The sequence below is a fragment of the Mobula hypostoma genome, chromosome 7 (assembly GCF_963921235.1).
Source record: "Mobula hypostoma chromosome 7, sMobHyp1.1, whole genome shotgun sequence".
NCBI lineage: Eukaryota > Metazoa > Chordata > Chondrichthyes > Myliobatiformes > Myliobatidae > Mobula > Mobula hypostoma.
Window position 1 is genome coordinate 40,474,905 of NC_086103.1, and position 16,652 is coordinate 40,491,556.

General features: G+C 39.5%; 1 protein-coding gene across 3 annotated transcripts in view; it reads right to left on the reverse strand.

The window, feature by feature from the left end:
- Nucleotides 1–16,652, reverse strand: part of LOC134349261 (core histone macro-H2A.1) — a 44,589-nt gene that overhangs the window by 21,672 nt on the left and 6,265 nt on the right. For 2 of the 3 annotated variants that reach the window (XM_063053310.1, XM_063053308.1), the window contains exons 2-6: nt 12,243–12,283; nt 8,952–9,144; nt 5,795–5,901; nt 4,478–4,675; nt 2,762–2,872 (exon numbers count right to left, since the gene is read on the reverse strand). In XM_063053310.1, coding sequence (XP_062909380.1) covers nt 2,762–2,872; nt 4,478–4,675; nt 5,795–5,901; nt 8,952–9,123 — 588 coding nt within the window. In that variant the 5' untranslated portion in view covers nt 9,124–9,144; nt 12,243–12,283. The remainder of the gene's footprint in view (nt 1–2,761; nt 2,873–4,477; nt 4,676–5,794; nt 5,902–8,951; nt 9,145–12,242; nt 12,284–16,652) is intronic. The other variant, XM_063053309.1, reaches the window with a different exon arrangement.

The following is a 16,652-nucleotide window of genomic DNA, read 5'->3' on the forward strand; positions in this document are numbered from 1 at the left end:
TAATAGACTTATAACAGTATGGTAGAAATTGTCCTTGAGCTAGGTGGTATGTGCTCACAGGATTTTGTGTCCTCTTCTCAATGGAAGAGGGGAGGAGAGGGTTATTGGGTCTTTCATTATGCTGGCTGCTTTACTGGGGCAGCAAGAAGTATTGACACAAGTCCATAGAGGAGAGGCTGATTTTCGTGATGTGTTGAGCTACATCTTATGAACTTTCATATCTCCATTAGGGATAGCACCTGTTTAGTGCTTCTCTTGAGTGTTAATGACAAAAATCTGAAGATCAGCTTAAGAAAGATGGCAGTGACTGAATAGGTCTGTCACCTTTAAGTGGTTGAATACTCCGCTATCAGATGTTTATAGGGCACAGATGGGAAACTATTTCTCTGAGTGGGATATAGCATTACAAAAAGTACATGTTCTGAAATTGTAAAGCACCAAGAAATGTAGTAGATGTTCAAAAACTTTTTTAAAAATCAAGGCAATGTTCACCGACTAAGTATTTGTGGTCAACGGAAGACAAGTAAGTAATTCTGGTCGAGTTGACTGTGCTGTGGGAGAAGGGATGGGAAGAGGCCCACGAGAGAAAGGCCTTGAAGTACCAGCCCTTACTGCAGGAGTGTAAAGACAAGGGATGGCAGGCATGGTTGTTCCCTGTGGAGATCGGCTGCAGAGGTTTCCCAGCCAAATCAGCATGGCGGTTGTTGTCAGATCTGGGCCTGGACGAAAGGAGCAAAAAACAAGCAGCTCATAGGATGGGGGAAGAGGCAGAACGAGCTTCTTGTTGGATTTGGAGTAGGCGAGAGGAGGGGAGCTGGAAGCCAGGAGCAGACGGGCATTGATTTGGCCACCACTGCCGGCCCACCAACTGGAGAGTGTCGTGATTAAGGGTCGAAACACTCGGTGAAGGTTAGGAACCACCTGATGACATCTGCTCCTGGCTGAAGGCTACGGTTACCTTATAAGGTAACTGGAGAATGCACCCTAACAGGTGTATGTAACAGGTAACACTAACTCTTTCACAGTCAATAAATTTTCAACCTGTTACTGCTATAATGTGAAAAAAAACTGGCAGCCAATTTACAGGAGGCAAGACTAGCCAAACGGCGGTGAGTTAAATAACTAAATTATCCGTGTGCAACTTTGGTGTATAGTGGATACAATGCATATCTTATGGCCATTTAAAAAAGAAAGCAGTGGTATTCTCTGTGCTTCTGGAACTCGTATTTGTACAGCGCTACATCTTCTGTAAGGTGTACGTGTGGACAGGGCCTGAGTTTGACCAACATTGGTGCTGCCTCAATTTACATGCTCAACCTGCAGAGGGATTTAAATCTATGGCCTTCTCATGCAGAGACAAGTGCAAACACTGGAAGAAATTTATATTACAGCAGGCTGATAGAGCAAAGAGTATTTTGCCAAAAAAAAAATAAATGCTAAGCAGAGGTAAATGAAGATCAACAGGAAGGAAGCTGAGCAGTGGAACTACATTTATATTGTTGTAGAAAAAATTGACATATAGATCCGAAGGGCCAAATTGGATTTTGTTTTCAGGATTTAATGATTATGTGAGACTCAACATTAATCTGTGCCTATACCATGCCAGGAAAGGTGGAATAGGGTGCAAGCCTGGAATGACAAAACAGTGGCAGCCATCATCAATGGGAACAATGCTTTAATGCTCAAGAACAATGATTCTGGTTGCTGAATTCAGTGATGTATAAAATAATTCAAGAAGATCAATCTTACAATGTTGCTACACGTAGCAACCTGTGCAACTTACTCCCACTGGTTTAGTAGAATAAAACTTCTTTTGGAAAATATTTTAACTCCACAGAACTAACAGACACTGAGAAATGCCCATGCCTCTGTAATTTTTTTTTTACAATCTATCATGGGGTTTCAAATTTTTACTATGTGTGGTGGTTTCTCAACACAACTCCTGTTCCAGTTCAGACAATGGGGATAAACAGCAACAACTGTGAGCAGATGACATATGAACATTAAAAGTCTGGTTTAAGGTTAGATTTCTTTATTAATAAAATGGAATTTATTCACTACTATTGTTGGCAATATAACAGGAATTAATCAATTGTGTCACCACAAAGGTAAATTATAAATTTTTATGATTAAATATATTTCGAATGTTTAAGCATTGCAGAAAGAATTGTGGAAGCAGATTCAACAGTAACATTCAATGGGAAATTAGTTCAATATTTGAATGGAAAGTAATTTATAGTTTTCTTGTGGAAAGAGTTCAGGAATGGAACTATTTGGATAGTGCAACTTATAAGCCAACATGGCAAAATGGAGTGAATAGTCCCCTTTGCTCGACAATATTTATATCTGTATTGTCATTAGACATCTTCTCTTGATTAAGTTTCAGAGACATTTTTTCACAAATTCATGGAAGGTCTTTGAATTATAACTTTTAAAAATTTCAAGGGTAATTGAAGTGCTTTATAGATTTGTTTTCACATTTGTTTTCTCTCAAACGGTTAACAACTTTGAAGTCTTTCAAAAATGTGTACAATCAGTGAAATGAAGGGAAAATACACCAATCAGCACAAATGTTATTTGGGTATTTTGTTAGTAATTTCAGCTAAAAAAAAATTATTTTCTTTGGCTACAATTTCCCCAAAGTCAAATTCTTGAGCTAGAACTGCTGATTTATTATATATTACTGACAGTACCATGTGTGAATAAGATGGGATTGTATAAAATCACTAAAACTGCTACTCCTGAATCGCAATACTTGTACCTTTTGTCCAAGAAAGAGGCTTTTGGTGGAGAGAATAGTAAATGTGTCTCCAGGATTCCCCTCGGTCGTGCTATCTGCTGATGCTGCTTTGCTGACTTCTGTTTGCTTCTTCTGTGGTGAAAAAAAAACATTCTTTTACTTTATTAAAAAGAGCTCAGATAATGATTTCTTCCTTAAAGTCCCCGTCTGACTGCTAAAATTCAAAGAACTGATCATTTAATTTTCTGTTAATTCTGCATTCTGAATTTTAGGCTATTCCTTCTTAAAAAAATTGCTTCAACTCTGGATGTTGGTGGACTTCGTTGCATGAACTGCTTGCTTGAGGTCCTTCCACAACATTTGTATGGGATTAAAATCAGGACTTTGACTTGGCCATTCCAAAACATTAATTTCCTTCTTTTTAAACCATTCTGTTGTTGATTTACTCTTGTCTATCGGATCATTGTCTTGTCGCATTATCCAACTTCTATTAAGCTTCAGGTGATGGACTGCTACCCTGACATTCTCCTTTAAAATGTCTTGATACAATTTTGAATTCATTGTTCCCTCAACAATTGCAGGCTGTCCAGGGCCCTGAGGCAGCAAAGCAGCTCCAAACCATGCTGCTCCTTCCACCATGCTTTCCAGTTGGTTGAAGTTTTGGTATTTGTGTGCAGTGCCCTTTTTCCTCCAAACATAGCAATGTGCATTTCTGCCAAAAAAAGTTCAACTTTTGTCTCATCTGTCCACAGAACATTGTCCCAGAAGTGCTGCAAAACATCCATGTGCTATTTTGCAATTTGAAATGTGCAGCAATGTTTTTTTAGGAGCAGTGGCTTCCTCCATGGTATCCATCCATGAACACCATTCCTGTTCAGTGGTTTTCTTATCGTGGACACATGAACAGAGACTTTAGCAAGTCCTAGAGATTTCTGCAGGTCTTTTGCTGTTACCCTTGGGTTCTTTTTCACTTCCTTCAGCATTGCACATTGGCTCTTGGTGTGATCTTTGCAGGATGCCCACTCCTAAGCAGAGTAGCAACAGTACTGTTTCCTCCATTTGTACACAATTTCTCTTACTGAAGACTGATAAACACTCAGGTCTTTAGAAATGCTTTTGTCAGCTTCATGCATCTCTACAATTCCTCTTCTAAGATCCTCTGAAAGTTGTTTTGATCGAGGCACGGAGCACATAAACGGATCTTTCTTGAGAACAGCAGGCTCTATCAGTAACCTGACTTCTTGTGTCTTTTTTATAGAGCAGGGCTCCCCTACAATCCACACCTCCAATCTCATCTCATTGATTGGAACACCTGACTCCAAATAGATTTACAGGGTTCAGAACCTTTCTAGCACCATTGTAATTGAAATTTCTCACTTTCAATTAACCTAAGAAAGAGGACCCCAGAATCATAAGCAAGCAGAATTTATCACCTTCAATAGTGGATGGTTACTCTCGGTGGAAATGTAAATCTATCTGTCTCTCTGGATGAATGTTAGTTAAGTATCTCCACTTACAAAAGTAAATCTTTCTAGACAGATAAACAATTTGAGCTATCAATCAACTTATACAAAATCCTACACAATAATAATGTTAAAATGTCAGCACAATATAAACATCATTGCACATCTAAACAAATTAGATAAAATGGTTTTATCTATTTTTAATCAGAATCTTCTCAAAAAAAACTCTTCTACATTGCACAACAGTTTATAAAATCAAAAATAACAATTTTACCTTAGCGCCTTTTCCTGCACCCTTTTTGCCTTTCTTCCCGCCAGATTTCTTTGTAGATTGCGAGGACTTTGCTTTTTTTACTGGGGGTGGGGTGATGATGGCTTCAAGTTTTCCTTTGGACCCTCGCTTCTTAGACAACAGTTCTGGATGAATGTTTGGTAGAACACCTCCACTGGCTATGGTTACTCCTTTGAGCAGCTAGAGAAAGGGGGCTAAAAGTTAAAAGTTTGATTCTATTTTGAACAACTTTGATACATCATAATTTCACTAACTATTAAAATGAGATCAAGTCAAAAACTCCAATGAGAAACTCTTGCGTCCAAAACAACTTCTGCATTTGCAATTCAAGATTGTGGTATTCCCAGAATGCACCTGTTCAAGGATTGAATGAAATAGCATCCACACACCACAGACATGATAGAGAGTACTAAAACTAAACAGACCAACAGACTAAGAAAGCTAAGTCTTGAGGCAACAGTGGAAGAATCGATAGGGATACCCATCAGTCTTACAGAGAAAACTAAGGACTGACAGGACAAGCTTATTATGACTAAACCTACATTCTTCCATTTTACCTTCTTGATTCTAGCATATAATCATTGAAGTTTCCACAAAATTAGCATTCACAGCACAAATATGGCAGTCATGGCTATCAGACATACTATAAGAAATCATGTCATGATATTTTCTTAGGATAAAGGAGGCAATGTGGCTCACTGGGTCTATGCTGCCTCTCAGAACAACCTTGTAAACCCCATTTCCTTTACTTATTTCCCCTTTAACCTACAATTAGCTTTTTCCCTCACCTTCCTATCAACTCACCAAGTATTCTCTTTCTGGCATTAACCTACATTAAAGAGAAATCGACCGTGACCAATGAACCTATCTACATCTCTTAAGAATATGCTGGAGTAAACTGGAATTGTAAGAGTAAACTCATAACATCACAGAGAGAATGTGGAAACAGACAGCACCTTAGTTTAGAATCAAACTTAGATCTTAAGAGCTGTGAAACAACAGCACTAAGCTTTGCATCACCATGCTGAAGGAATAGACGCTATCAAAGCTGAAGAGTTACAGTGTTTGTTATAAGAATTTAAGAGACAAAGAACAAATTGAACAATTTCTAATCTAGGAAATTGTTGCAAGATGCCAGTGCATAAAACGGAAAGTATTCATAAGGTTACAAATAACTGGTAATTTAATTTTTCTTGGCTAAATTTGAATAAATTTCTGTTTGTCCCTAATGTAGGCCATCAGAACATCCTGTCAGTTGAACCACTGAAAATGTCAACAAATCTAAAGACCACAACAAACCTGGTTCAGTTCTTCATCGTTTGCGATGGCCAACAGGATGTGCCTCGGAGTGACCCTTCCTTTTTTGTTGTCTCTTGCAGCGTTTCCAGCCAACTCCAAAATTTCAGCTGAAAAATTGTTATTTTATTTCAATAAAATCATTATCAATTAACTTGTCCTGAAATGCAGAACATAAAACAACAGAAAGCTGGAATACATGTGCAACAGTAAACAGAATACTTATTACAATTCAAACAGTAAACTCTCATTTATCTGATTCTCAATCCTTCAGCAAAAATTTCTAAGAATACTAAATAATTTCAAAAAATATTTTCAAAATTAACATTTGAATTTGGAGCACTGCGTTCTGATGTGATTTTGTTCACAAGCACCTCCCATCAGTATAAAGTACATAGCCTCCCTCAATCCCTCAAGTGACAAATGGCTCTATTTGTGCTTAAAAATGTACTGTATTTCTCCCGAACACGAGGAAATCTGCAGATGCTGGAATTTCAAGCAACACACATCAAAGTTGCTGGTGAACGCAGCAGGCCAGGCAGCATCTCTAGGAAGAGGTACAGTTGATGATTTGGGCCGAGACCCTTCGTCAGGACTAACTGAAAGAAAAGCTAGTAAGTGGGAGTGGGAGGGGGAGGGGGAGATCTAAAATGATAGGAGAAGACAGGAGGGGGAGGGATGGAGCCAAGAGCTGGACAGTTGATTGGCAAAAGGGATTTGAGAGTATCATGGGACAGGATGCCTAGGGAGAAAGAAAGGGGGAGGGGTGAAGCCCAGAGGATGGGCAAGGGGTATAGTGAGAGGGACAGAGGGAGAAAAAGGAGAGCGAGATAAAGAATATGTGTATATAAATAAATAATGGATGGGGTACAGGGGGGAGGAGGGCCATTAACAGAAGTTAGAGAAGTCAATGTTCATGCCATCAGGTTGGAGGCTACCCAGACGGAATATAAGGTGTTGTTCCTCCAACCTGAGTGTGGCTTCATCCTGACAGTAGAGGAGGCCGTGGATAGACATATCAGAATGGGAATGGGACATGGAATTAAAATGTGTAGCCACTGGAAGATCCTGCTTTCTCAGGCGGACAGACCGTAGATGTTCAGCAAAGTGGTCTCCCAGTCTGCGCCGGGTCTTGCCAATATACAGAAGGCCGCATTGGGAGCACCGGACGCAGTATATCACCCCAGCCGACTGAGGTGACACTCCCCCCTTGTACCCCATCTGTTATTTATTTATTATATATATTTTCTTTTTCTCTCTCTCCTTTTTCTCCCTCTGTCCCTCTCACTATACTCCTTGCCCATCCTCTGGGCTTCACCCCTCCCCTTTTTCTTTCTCCCTAGGTGTCCCCTCCCATGATCCTCTCAAATCCCTTTTGCAATCAACTGTCCAGCTCTTGCCTCCATCCCTTCCCACTTCTGTCTTCTCCTATCATTTTGGAGCTCCCCCTCCCCCTCCCACTTTCAAATCTCACTAACTCTTCTTTCAGTTAGTCCTGACGAAGGGTCTCGGCCCCAAACGCCGACTGTACCTCTTCTTAGAGATGCTGCCTGGCCTGCTGCGTTCACCAGCAACTTTTATGTGTGTTGCCTGTATTTCTCCCACCTGTTATGTCAGACAGAAATAGCTGTGGCAAAAATAAAAAGGAGAAATGTGGTCTAATACTGAAACTGAAAACAGAACTATGTTAAAGTCTGAGAAAAAGGTAAAAATCATAATGTTCTCATGAAAAATTTAACATCGATTTATAACATTAAAATGATAAAAAGCAAATATTAGAGTTCTTCCTGAACTCAGAGAGTAATAAAAGTGTTAAAAAGCTCTATGCAATGCATGCAGCATAGCTTGACAATATTGTTTGTGCTTTACATAACCGACTGGAAAAGGTCAAAAGAAGCATGTATTTCAGGGTTTACACTAGTGAAGTAAGCAAAGGAATTTTACGAGAAAATGCAAATCACAGAATTGTGCGCATTTCTTAAAAAAAGGTTCATTCACTTTAAATTTCTGCATGGGATTCAAACACTAGATATTTCAGGTCAACAGAAATCTGCCAATAGGAACAGCAAATGAATTTTGTAAAACTTCCAAGAATTTAGTTACTGTCGAGCAAATCAGCAAAACTGGTACGTGACACTGCTTTCTATCGTGCATGGTTTTAAACAAATGATCACTTATCTCTGCAACGAATTGTGTGGAGCACGTTTCATTCATCTGTACTTGACTATGCAGTTCACTATTTCAATCTGGCATACACATGCAGCACCCAGAAATAATTCACTGTGCTGATTTCAGAAAAGTAAGTAATTATTGTGGTATGTAGTAGAATGCTTGAGCCAATGACTTTTCTAGACACTTCCTTTTTCACAGAAACATGTTTCATAATAATTTCCCCACAGGAATACATCTGGTTTTTGTACACTACAACACAAGGGAGAGAGCCAGACTTCATTTGGATGTAGAATCCACTTACACCACCTACCTGAAATAAGTCCATGTTACTTCAACCTATTAACCACATTCATATTAGGTATTAACCTAATCCTAATGATAACTTTCAAGGGCAAGTTGATGGGAGTTCTGGTTTTACATTGCTTATTACCTTAAAGTTTACTAATTAATTTTCAAACTGAGGATAATCAATACTCAATTTTAGATTTAAGGCAAGGTCCAGAATAAATTAGCTTTAAACTTTTAAACATCAGGAATGAATCCAAGGTATATAATTGCATTATACTTTAGCAATTCTAAGTTTGGATAAATTCATTCTCACAAGTCCTCCTTCAACAACATGGTGACATCGTTCTGATCACTTTAAAAATGCACTTTAATTAAGCTATTATTTTTATGCAAGGAAGAAATGAATGAAGCCAGTTTTCTAATGCAAAGCAACACACGTATATTGGCTATTTGACATTTAACTCTCAGAGTGCTCCAGCAAAATCTAATAATCCTCCTATAAACAGATGTGGTAAAAGGTACTGCAGTATACATAATTCCAAGCAATCATTCTGCACACTAACCTTGTACAAAAATTACACTTGGCTATACTGAAATTTAGACACAAGTATTCTACATTGGGGTCAGTCTCTATGAAATACTTTTCAGAACCCTGTTTGGCCTTAGATCTCTTGAAATCTTGAAAACCATTTTGACTCACCGGTTAAGTATTCCAGAACTGCAGCCATGTACACGGGAGCACCAACACCAATCCTGTACTTAGGGTGACCCTTCTTTATGTAACGCAACATTCGCCCAACCGGGAAAATTACACCGGCTTTTGCAGACCGTGAAATCTTGGTCGTTTTCTTCTTTCCACTTCTGCTGGACATGATGATCACGAAGACCTAAACCTAAACAAAATTAAACCAGAGGCAATGGTGATGTCTGACACTGAAGCAAAACAAAGGCCTTATAGCTTAAACTTTGCATTCTTAAAAGTTGGATGATGAACAAAAATATTCTGTTTAACATTACAAGGGGCCAAGGGACGTGTCATCCATGCTAACCAGTAGACCACTCATCCTTCCTCTGTAACTGAATCTCAAATAAGGTGAAAAAAAGCACAGGCATTTCCTGTTTCAAACTGATAAAGAAACACTTCAGTGCACAATGGGCCACATATTACAAAGTTCAGAAATCCTGCAACAAGCTTACTGTTATTACATTTCCACCATTTTAAACAGTTACACTAGAAAAAAATGACTTGAAATGGGGGAAATAACTCAAAATAGGCCTTCATCTCTTTCCTCCTTTAAATAGCGCAACAGTTGGGAATCCTGATTCTAAGTTTGAAATCAGCTGGCTGAAATATTGTAAAATAATAAATGATTTTCAAAAACAGCACCATCAGCAAGGATGAATGCAAAGTCTGGATCTTGTGAAAAGGTTTCATGAGTTACAGAAACCTGCACAAGCACAATGACAAGAATTTAAGATTTAATCTGTTGGAGGCCAGAGTTCAAAACAAGAAGATACTGAGGGCTATCCAATTTGATATAGGTCATCAAATGGTGTTCAAAATTTGGATAAATCTCTGCCTATGAATAATGAGAGATGGAAAGTTAGCAATGAGTAATTAAATCAGAAAGGTAAAGTCCATTAACAGAATGTCAGTTCATCTATTTCACTTGACAGTGAATATATGGTTGTCAAACAATATTGTATTTCATAATCCTACTGTATAGTTTACATAAAGTTGAGAAAAATCCAGCCAATTGAACTCAGTCCCGATTCCCCAACATCGGATTCATTTTTGAATCAACACATGAAGTGACTTGTATCTATTGCCAGCAGATGCTTGCCTATTCATTTAGTAACTCATTTGCACTTCACACATTTCTAACATCAACTGAAAATATACTATATTTGTTAAGGAACTCATCAGAAGCGATTTTGCCTGCAATATAACAGCACTCTTTTTCTTTTACTGCCACTGCAGTGATGCGTGGATCTCGTACAGCTGATGGAATTCACTTGATAAACATAATGAGCAACTAAAACCAACTTTTTGGAAGAAACAGAAACAAGTCTTTCCATCTGCCTAAGGTTTCCCCTAAGTAGTCGATCAGAATTAAAGTTGACTACACTACAAATGGGTTTAGAAGTGGGTGACAAAGCCCTAGAGGGATCAGACTCTGGGGAGCAAAGTGCCTGATCAGATGGATGGATTGCTCTAATGAAGGAACTCAGGGTTCTTGGTGTCAAACTAGCTGTCCTTTCTATATTTTGACTGGTCATAGGCAAGGTTTCGTGAGCAATGATAGTGATGGTACATTTTCTCAAGGATGCTTTGAGAACATCCTTGCAGTATTTCCTCCATCCTGGATATAGTGTCTTGTCATAAGAGCTTGAAGTTGAGTTCAGGAAATTAGTGTTCGGCACTTGCTCGTGATGTGATTTGCCCATCAGAGCTGACTGAGTGTAATTACAGATTCAGAGCTGGAGATGTTGGCTTAGGAGAAGGTACTGAAGGTTCCTTACTTGTATTACCATACTGGGTGCAAATGTAAACTACAGTCAGAGTGTGTTGTATAGATCATGTATATGGAAGACAGCGGCCAGCAGAGTAACTTGGGCTCCTCAGGGCTGTAGATAAAATATTTCTGGAGGGGGTTCAGCAGTAAACATCCAGGAGAGGGTAAGAGGCAAGCAATATTACCAAGGTCTGTAGGCAGTCATTTTATGGGGATCAAGATGAAAGATATGGATAAGAATCACCTAATATAAAAACTGATCATATTTCATGTAAAATAAATGTTATTTCCTAAATGTTCTATCCTGCAGTTAATGCTCTCATTGAATTAAAAAAAAGCCTACTGATGAACACTCAAGATTTTCAAATGTAATAGAATTTTTATTAAGTAGTAGTCACCCAGGTAAGTCAGAATATATCTTAAATTGCTGAGGTGACCAGAGGTGGAAACAGCACAGGCTTTGGCCAAAACCACTCAGGGAAATGAGAATATGGGTATGGTGTCAGAGGTCTGGAGAACGTATGAGGATATAATGCAATTCATCAGAACTAAAAATGAATAATTAAATCTAGAAACCACTAATCTCAAGTTACAGAGCTCAGAAAAGATTGCTAATTGAGATAATCATACTAGTGCAGTAGGAATGCTTTCAATTCACTGTTGAAAAATATTGTTTGCCCAGTAGAGTTTTTGCATCCTATCTGATCTAGAGCTGAGAATACTTTTGCCAAAATTAGCTAACCAAAGTGAAAATCTGCACTCACAATACCAAATAAAAAATGTATTAGAACTATCTTTAAATGTTTAGTGACTGAAAGCAGAATACCTCTTGAGTCTCTGTATGTGTACTTCAGGACCCTCAATTTGACATGTCATTCATTGTTTTTGTAATAGTTCATCCATCATCAGTGAATAGCAAATTTAACTGAAGTAATTTACCACATCACCTAATATAAAAAATGTAGTCCTAACTCAATTTTTCTAAAAGATACTGGCCTCACAAAATTACATACATACCCTTTCACTAAGATTAGTATTATTCTCTTTCCTACTTCAAATCATTTGCATTATAAAAATACCTGTCCTATCAATCAAGATAATTTTGTTTCCTTCAAGACATAATCATCTTATTTATTTCCCTACTTCCTCCAAAACCTTTTGTTTGCTCAAAATATCACACACAAAAGAAATGACTATTTGATCAGAGGCCAGGAGGTAGGGTGATTACATCTGCCACTGGGTTGGGTTGACAACTTGAAATGGTTGCAATTAGCAGCCAATCAGGATGCTCCAAGTAAGGGTGTTGTGGTTGCAGGTAGGGACGATTCCAATTGCCAACAGGGGTTAACGTCAGTAGTTAGTGTGTATGTGTGGGAGGTGGGGAGGAGGGTAAGAGGTGTAGGAGAAGGGTCAGATAAAGCACACAAGCATACTTGGGTAGATATGGGTAAGTGGGTTATTTAAAGTGAGCCTACCAGAGTCAGGATCTCAGCAAAAACCCAGGATCACTTTGGTTCTGTGGAAAAGACAGGCATGTTGAAAGCAGAGACAACCTGCAGCACAAATGGGTCATTCAGTCTATCATCTAAAAATCTCAGAAGCTGCCTCAATGCACCAAATACTGCATAGGGGTCCCAGAATGACAATTGCAGACCTTATGATCTACTTGATAAATCTCCAATTTTTGCTAAATTTTTACAGTATTTTCATAGAAAATGGATCCCAAAGCAAATGAAAATACAGTCCAGTCCTACATGACTCAATCTGCTCTGTACCATCATAGCATGAAAACAGCATTATGGATCACAGTAATGGTTTATGAAAGTTGTATTAAGAGTAATAATTTCAATTGTTAAGTTCAGAAAACAGGTGGTATGAATGGATGTCTAGCTCCCTCGATCTTTCCACTGATGATCAATGGTAATAATTATTTGAAAAAAATAGTTAACACTAAAGCATTATAATCCAATTGAGGAAAACTTTAAAACATTGTACTTATTAAATTCATGTTATTTGCTCACTGCTACTAGAATCATTGTTGATTAAAATGTCCTGACCAGTTATAAGCTATACAAATTTTTATTGCAATTTTAGTAAATAAAAAATCACACCGTGTAGAACTCTAGTCACCATGTAACTGGGACAATGAGATACTCAGAGGCCACTTTGTTAGGTGCAGTAGTGGAACTCAGTGAGGTCTTCCACTGCTATACCCCATCCGCTTCACACTTTGATGATCATCTCATTCAGAGATGATTTTCTGCACATCTCTGTTGTAAAATGTAGTTATTTAAGTTACTGTCACCTTCCTGTCAGTTTAAACTAACTGGCCATTCTCCTGTTCTCCTATTTTCAAGCTGTTTCCTTTCACCCACAAAACTGCCACTAATTGGATGTTTTTTTTTAGAATTTTGCACCATTCTCTGTAAACTCTGGAGACTGTGGTATATGAAAACCTTAAGAGATCAGCAGTTTCTCAGATCTCAAACCATCCCATCTAGTTTTACTTCTGGTCAAGATGGTGCCTGCGTACAATGCTCCCTTGGTCGACATCTTCTGGATAGATCATGAAACCATCTTTTATACTACTTATATGTCTTTTACATTTGTTTCTCGTCTTGAATGTGATTTTGGAATTGTTGGAGCCAGTGTTTTGCTGTATGGAGATCATTTGGGAGCATCAGCACTCCGCAGTCTCTGAGAGCATTCCGGGAGGCAGAGGCAGCATGCGCAACCCTGGTGGCGGACAGGCTGCAGGATGGGGCGCAAGCCAATATTTGACTCCATTTTGCTGATTAAAGCTCTAATTGTCTGCCAATTGAAGCGATGAGGGAGATTGAAGCATCCAAGTGAGTGCAGAGCATGAATGCCAGCTGCCTGCCTTTTGATCGACTGCTCTGTACTGGAGAGGGGAGAGCCTGCACCTGCACCCGGAGAGTGTTGTCCAGATTTTTTCTGCGTTTTGGATTTGGACTTTGGCTTATAGACTCTTTTTTTCAATCTTACAGTTTTTATATTCTGCTTTTTGCCCGACCTTCTTGGTTTTTTGTGGGGGGGGGGTATTTGGGGGTCAATGTGCCTGATCCATTTTGTTCATTTTTTTTCTGCGGGAGGAGGGATTTGAGGGTTGACGTGCCTGCTCTGTTTTTGTATTTTTATTTTGCGGGGAGGTGGGATGTGAGGGCTGATGATCATGCCACCTTTCTCTTCTTTCTTGGTTTCATGGCTACCCGGAGAACTGAAGAATTTCAGAGCAGTATATTTTGATAATAAATGAACCTTTGATCCTTTGGTACCAACAATCATCCCATGGTCGAGGTCACTTAAATCACATTTCTTTCCCATTCTGAGGTTTGGTCTGAACAACTGAACCTCTTCATCATATCTGCATTCTTATATTCATTGAGTTGATGTCACATGATTGGCTGATCAGATATTTGTATTAACAAGCAGGTGTACCTAATAAAAATGGCCACCGGGTGTAAATGTGAACAATTTACACGGATGATATCAGATCTGTAATGATCACAGACTATATTCTGCCAGACTTCCAGGTCATGACCCTTCATCTGAACCGTCCATCTCTCTCCATGGATGCTGCCTGGTTTGCTGAGTTCCTCCAGCAGTTTGTTCTTTGCTTTGTGAGGCCTAATTATACCCGTGCTGGAGGAATTTTTCCAGTCATACTGACATTGTATACCTGTCCAAGATGAGGCTGACCTCGTTAAGGTGTAGTTCTTGTAGGCCGTGGCAGTTGTTTCTGACACCTTGCCCCCATAGCTACATCTCTCTCCACCCTGGCTGCTGCTGCCCTCAATACCAATGTTTCCCTCATGATGAAGTGGTCAGAACATTTAAATACAGGTCACCCTTCACACTGAAGCTTTCTTTCTCAATATAATATTGTATGCCAAACCACTGGAGGACTTGAGTCACCTGTTAATGAATATTTTAAATGGAGTGTATGAGAATGATGGGAGAATTTTTGGAGGGGTACGCAATTATGAGGGGTATAGATAGGGTAAATGCAAGCATGTATTTTCCACTGAGGTTGGGTGAGACTAGAACTAGAGGTCATAGATTAAGGATGAAAGATGACATATTTAGGGGGAATCTGAGGGGGAGCTTCTTCACTCAGAGCGTGGAGCAGGCTGTAAGCAGAGGTAGTGGATGCAGGTTTGGGAGAAGATGGGAGAGTAAGTATATGAGGGGCTACGGTTCAGGTGCAAGTCGATAGGATTAGGCAGAATGGCCGCTTGGCATGGACTACACTGGCCAAATGGCATATGAGATGACCTAAATATACATATTTAAAGTGTTATGAAAAAGTTTCTACTTGTAGGACAGAACAAAGCCTGAGAATCCTACCGATAATTCAGAAGCAAAATCTTTCACAAGAAAGTAGTGAGAAAGTTCAAGTTCAAAGTAAATTTATTATCAAAGTACATGCATGTACTTTAATAAGTAATAAGTAATATGAAACATAAATAAGCAATGAGATGAAGTGAGTCAATAGGTTCTGGGAACAGTTCAATGATGAAATGAGTAAAGTTATCCCCTCTGGTTCAGGGGTAATCACTATTCCTGAACCTGGAGTTGTGAGTCCTGAGATTCCTGTATCTTCTTTCCAAAGCCAGCACTGAGCAGAAATCTTGGCCTGGGCGGTGGGGGTCCATGATGACAGATGCTGATTTCCTGCAACAGTGCTCTGTGTAGATGTGATCAATAATGGGGAGGGCTTTACCTGTGATGGACTGGGCTGTATCCATTATTTCATAGGACTTTCCATTCAAGAGCAATGGTGTTTCAATACTAGGCCATGATGCAATCAGGCAATATATTCTCCACTGCACATCTATAGAAGTTTTATATGTTGTGCTGAATCTTTGCAACCTTCTAAAGGAGAGGAGGTGCTACTGTGCTTCCTTCATAATGGCACTTGCGTGCTGGACCCAGGACAGATCCTCTGAAATGATAACACCGAGGAATTTAAAAGTTGCTGACCCTCTCCACCTCTGATCCCCCATTGAGGACTGGCTCATGGATCTCTGGTTTTCTTCTCCAGAAGTCAATAATCAGCTCCTTGGTCTTGCTGACATTGAGCGACAGGTTGTTGTTGTGGCACCACTCGGCCAGATTTTCAGTCTCCCTCTTACACACTGATTCATCACCACTTTTGATCTGGCCAACAACAGTGCATCGTCAGCAGCCTTAAATAGGCATTGGAACTGTGCTTAGCCTCACAGACCTAAGTATAAAATGAGTAGTGCAGGAAGCTAAGCACACAGCCCTGTGCACGTGAAGATTGTGGAGGAGATGTTTTGCCAATCCAAACCGACTGGGGTCTACAAGTGAGGAAATCAAGGAGGAGATCCAGTTTCACAAAGAGGTATTGAGGCCAAGGTTTTGAAGCTTATTCATTAGTTTTAAAGAGTTGATAGTACTGAATGCCAAGGTGCAGACGACGAAGAGCATCCTGATGAATGCATCTTCGCTGTCTGGATGTCCCAAGGTTGAGTGAAGAGCCAATGAAATGGCATTTGGTATTGACCTGTTGTAAGGGTAGGCAAATTAAAACAGATGCTACGTTTCTAAGGCAAGAGTTGATATGTTTCATCACCACCCTCTCAAAGTACTTCACCACAGTGGATGTGAGTGCTATTGGATGACAGTTATTGAGGCAGGTTACCATGTTCTTCTTAAGCACCAGTGTAACTGAAGCCTGCTTGAAGCAGGTAGGTACCTCAGACTGGCAAAGCCAGAGGTTAAAGATCCCAGTGAACACTCCAGCCAGTTGATCAGCACAGGTCTATAGTACTCGGCCAGGTACCCCCATCTGGGCTGAATGTTTCCCTGTGTTCATCCCTTCTGCTTTCGTGTCAGCC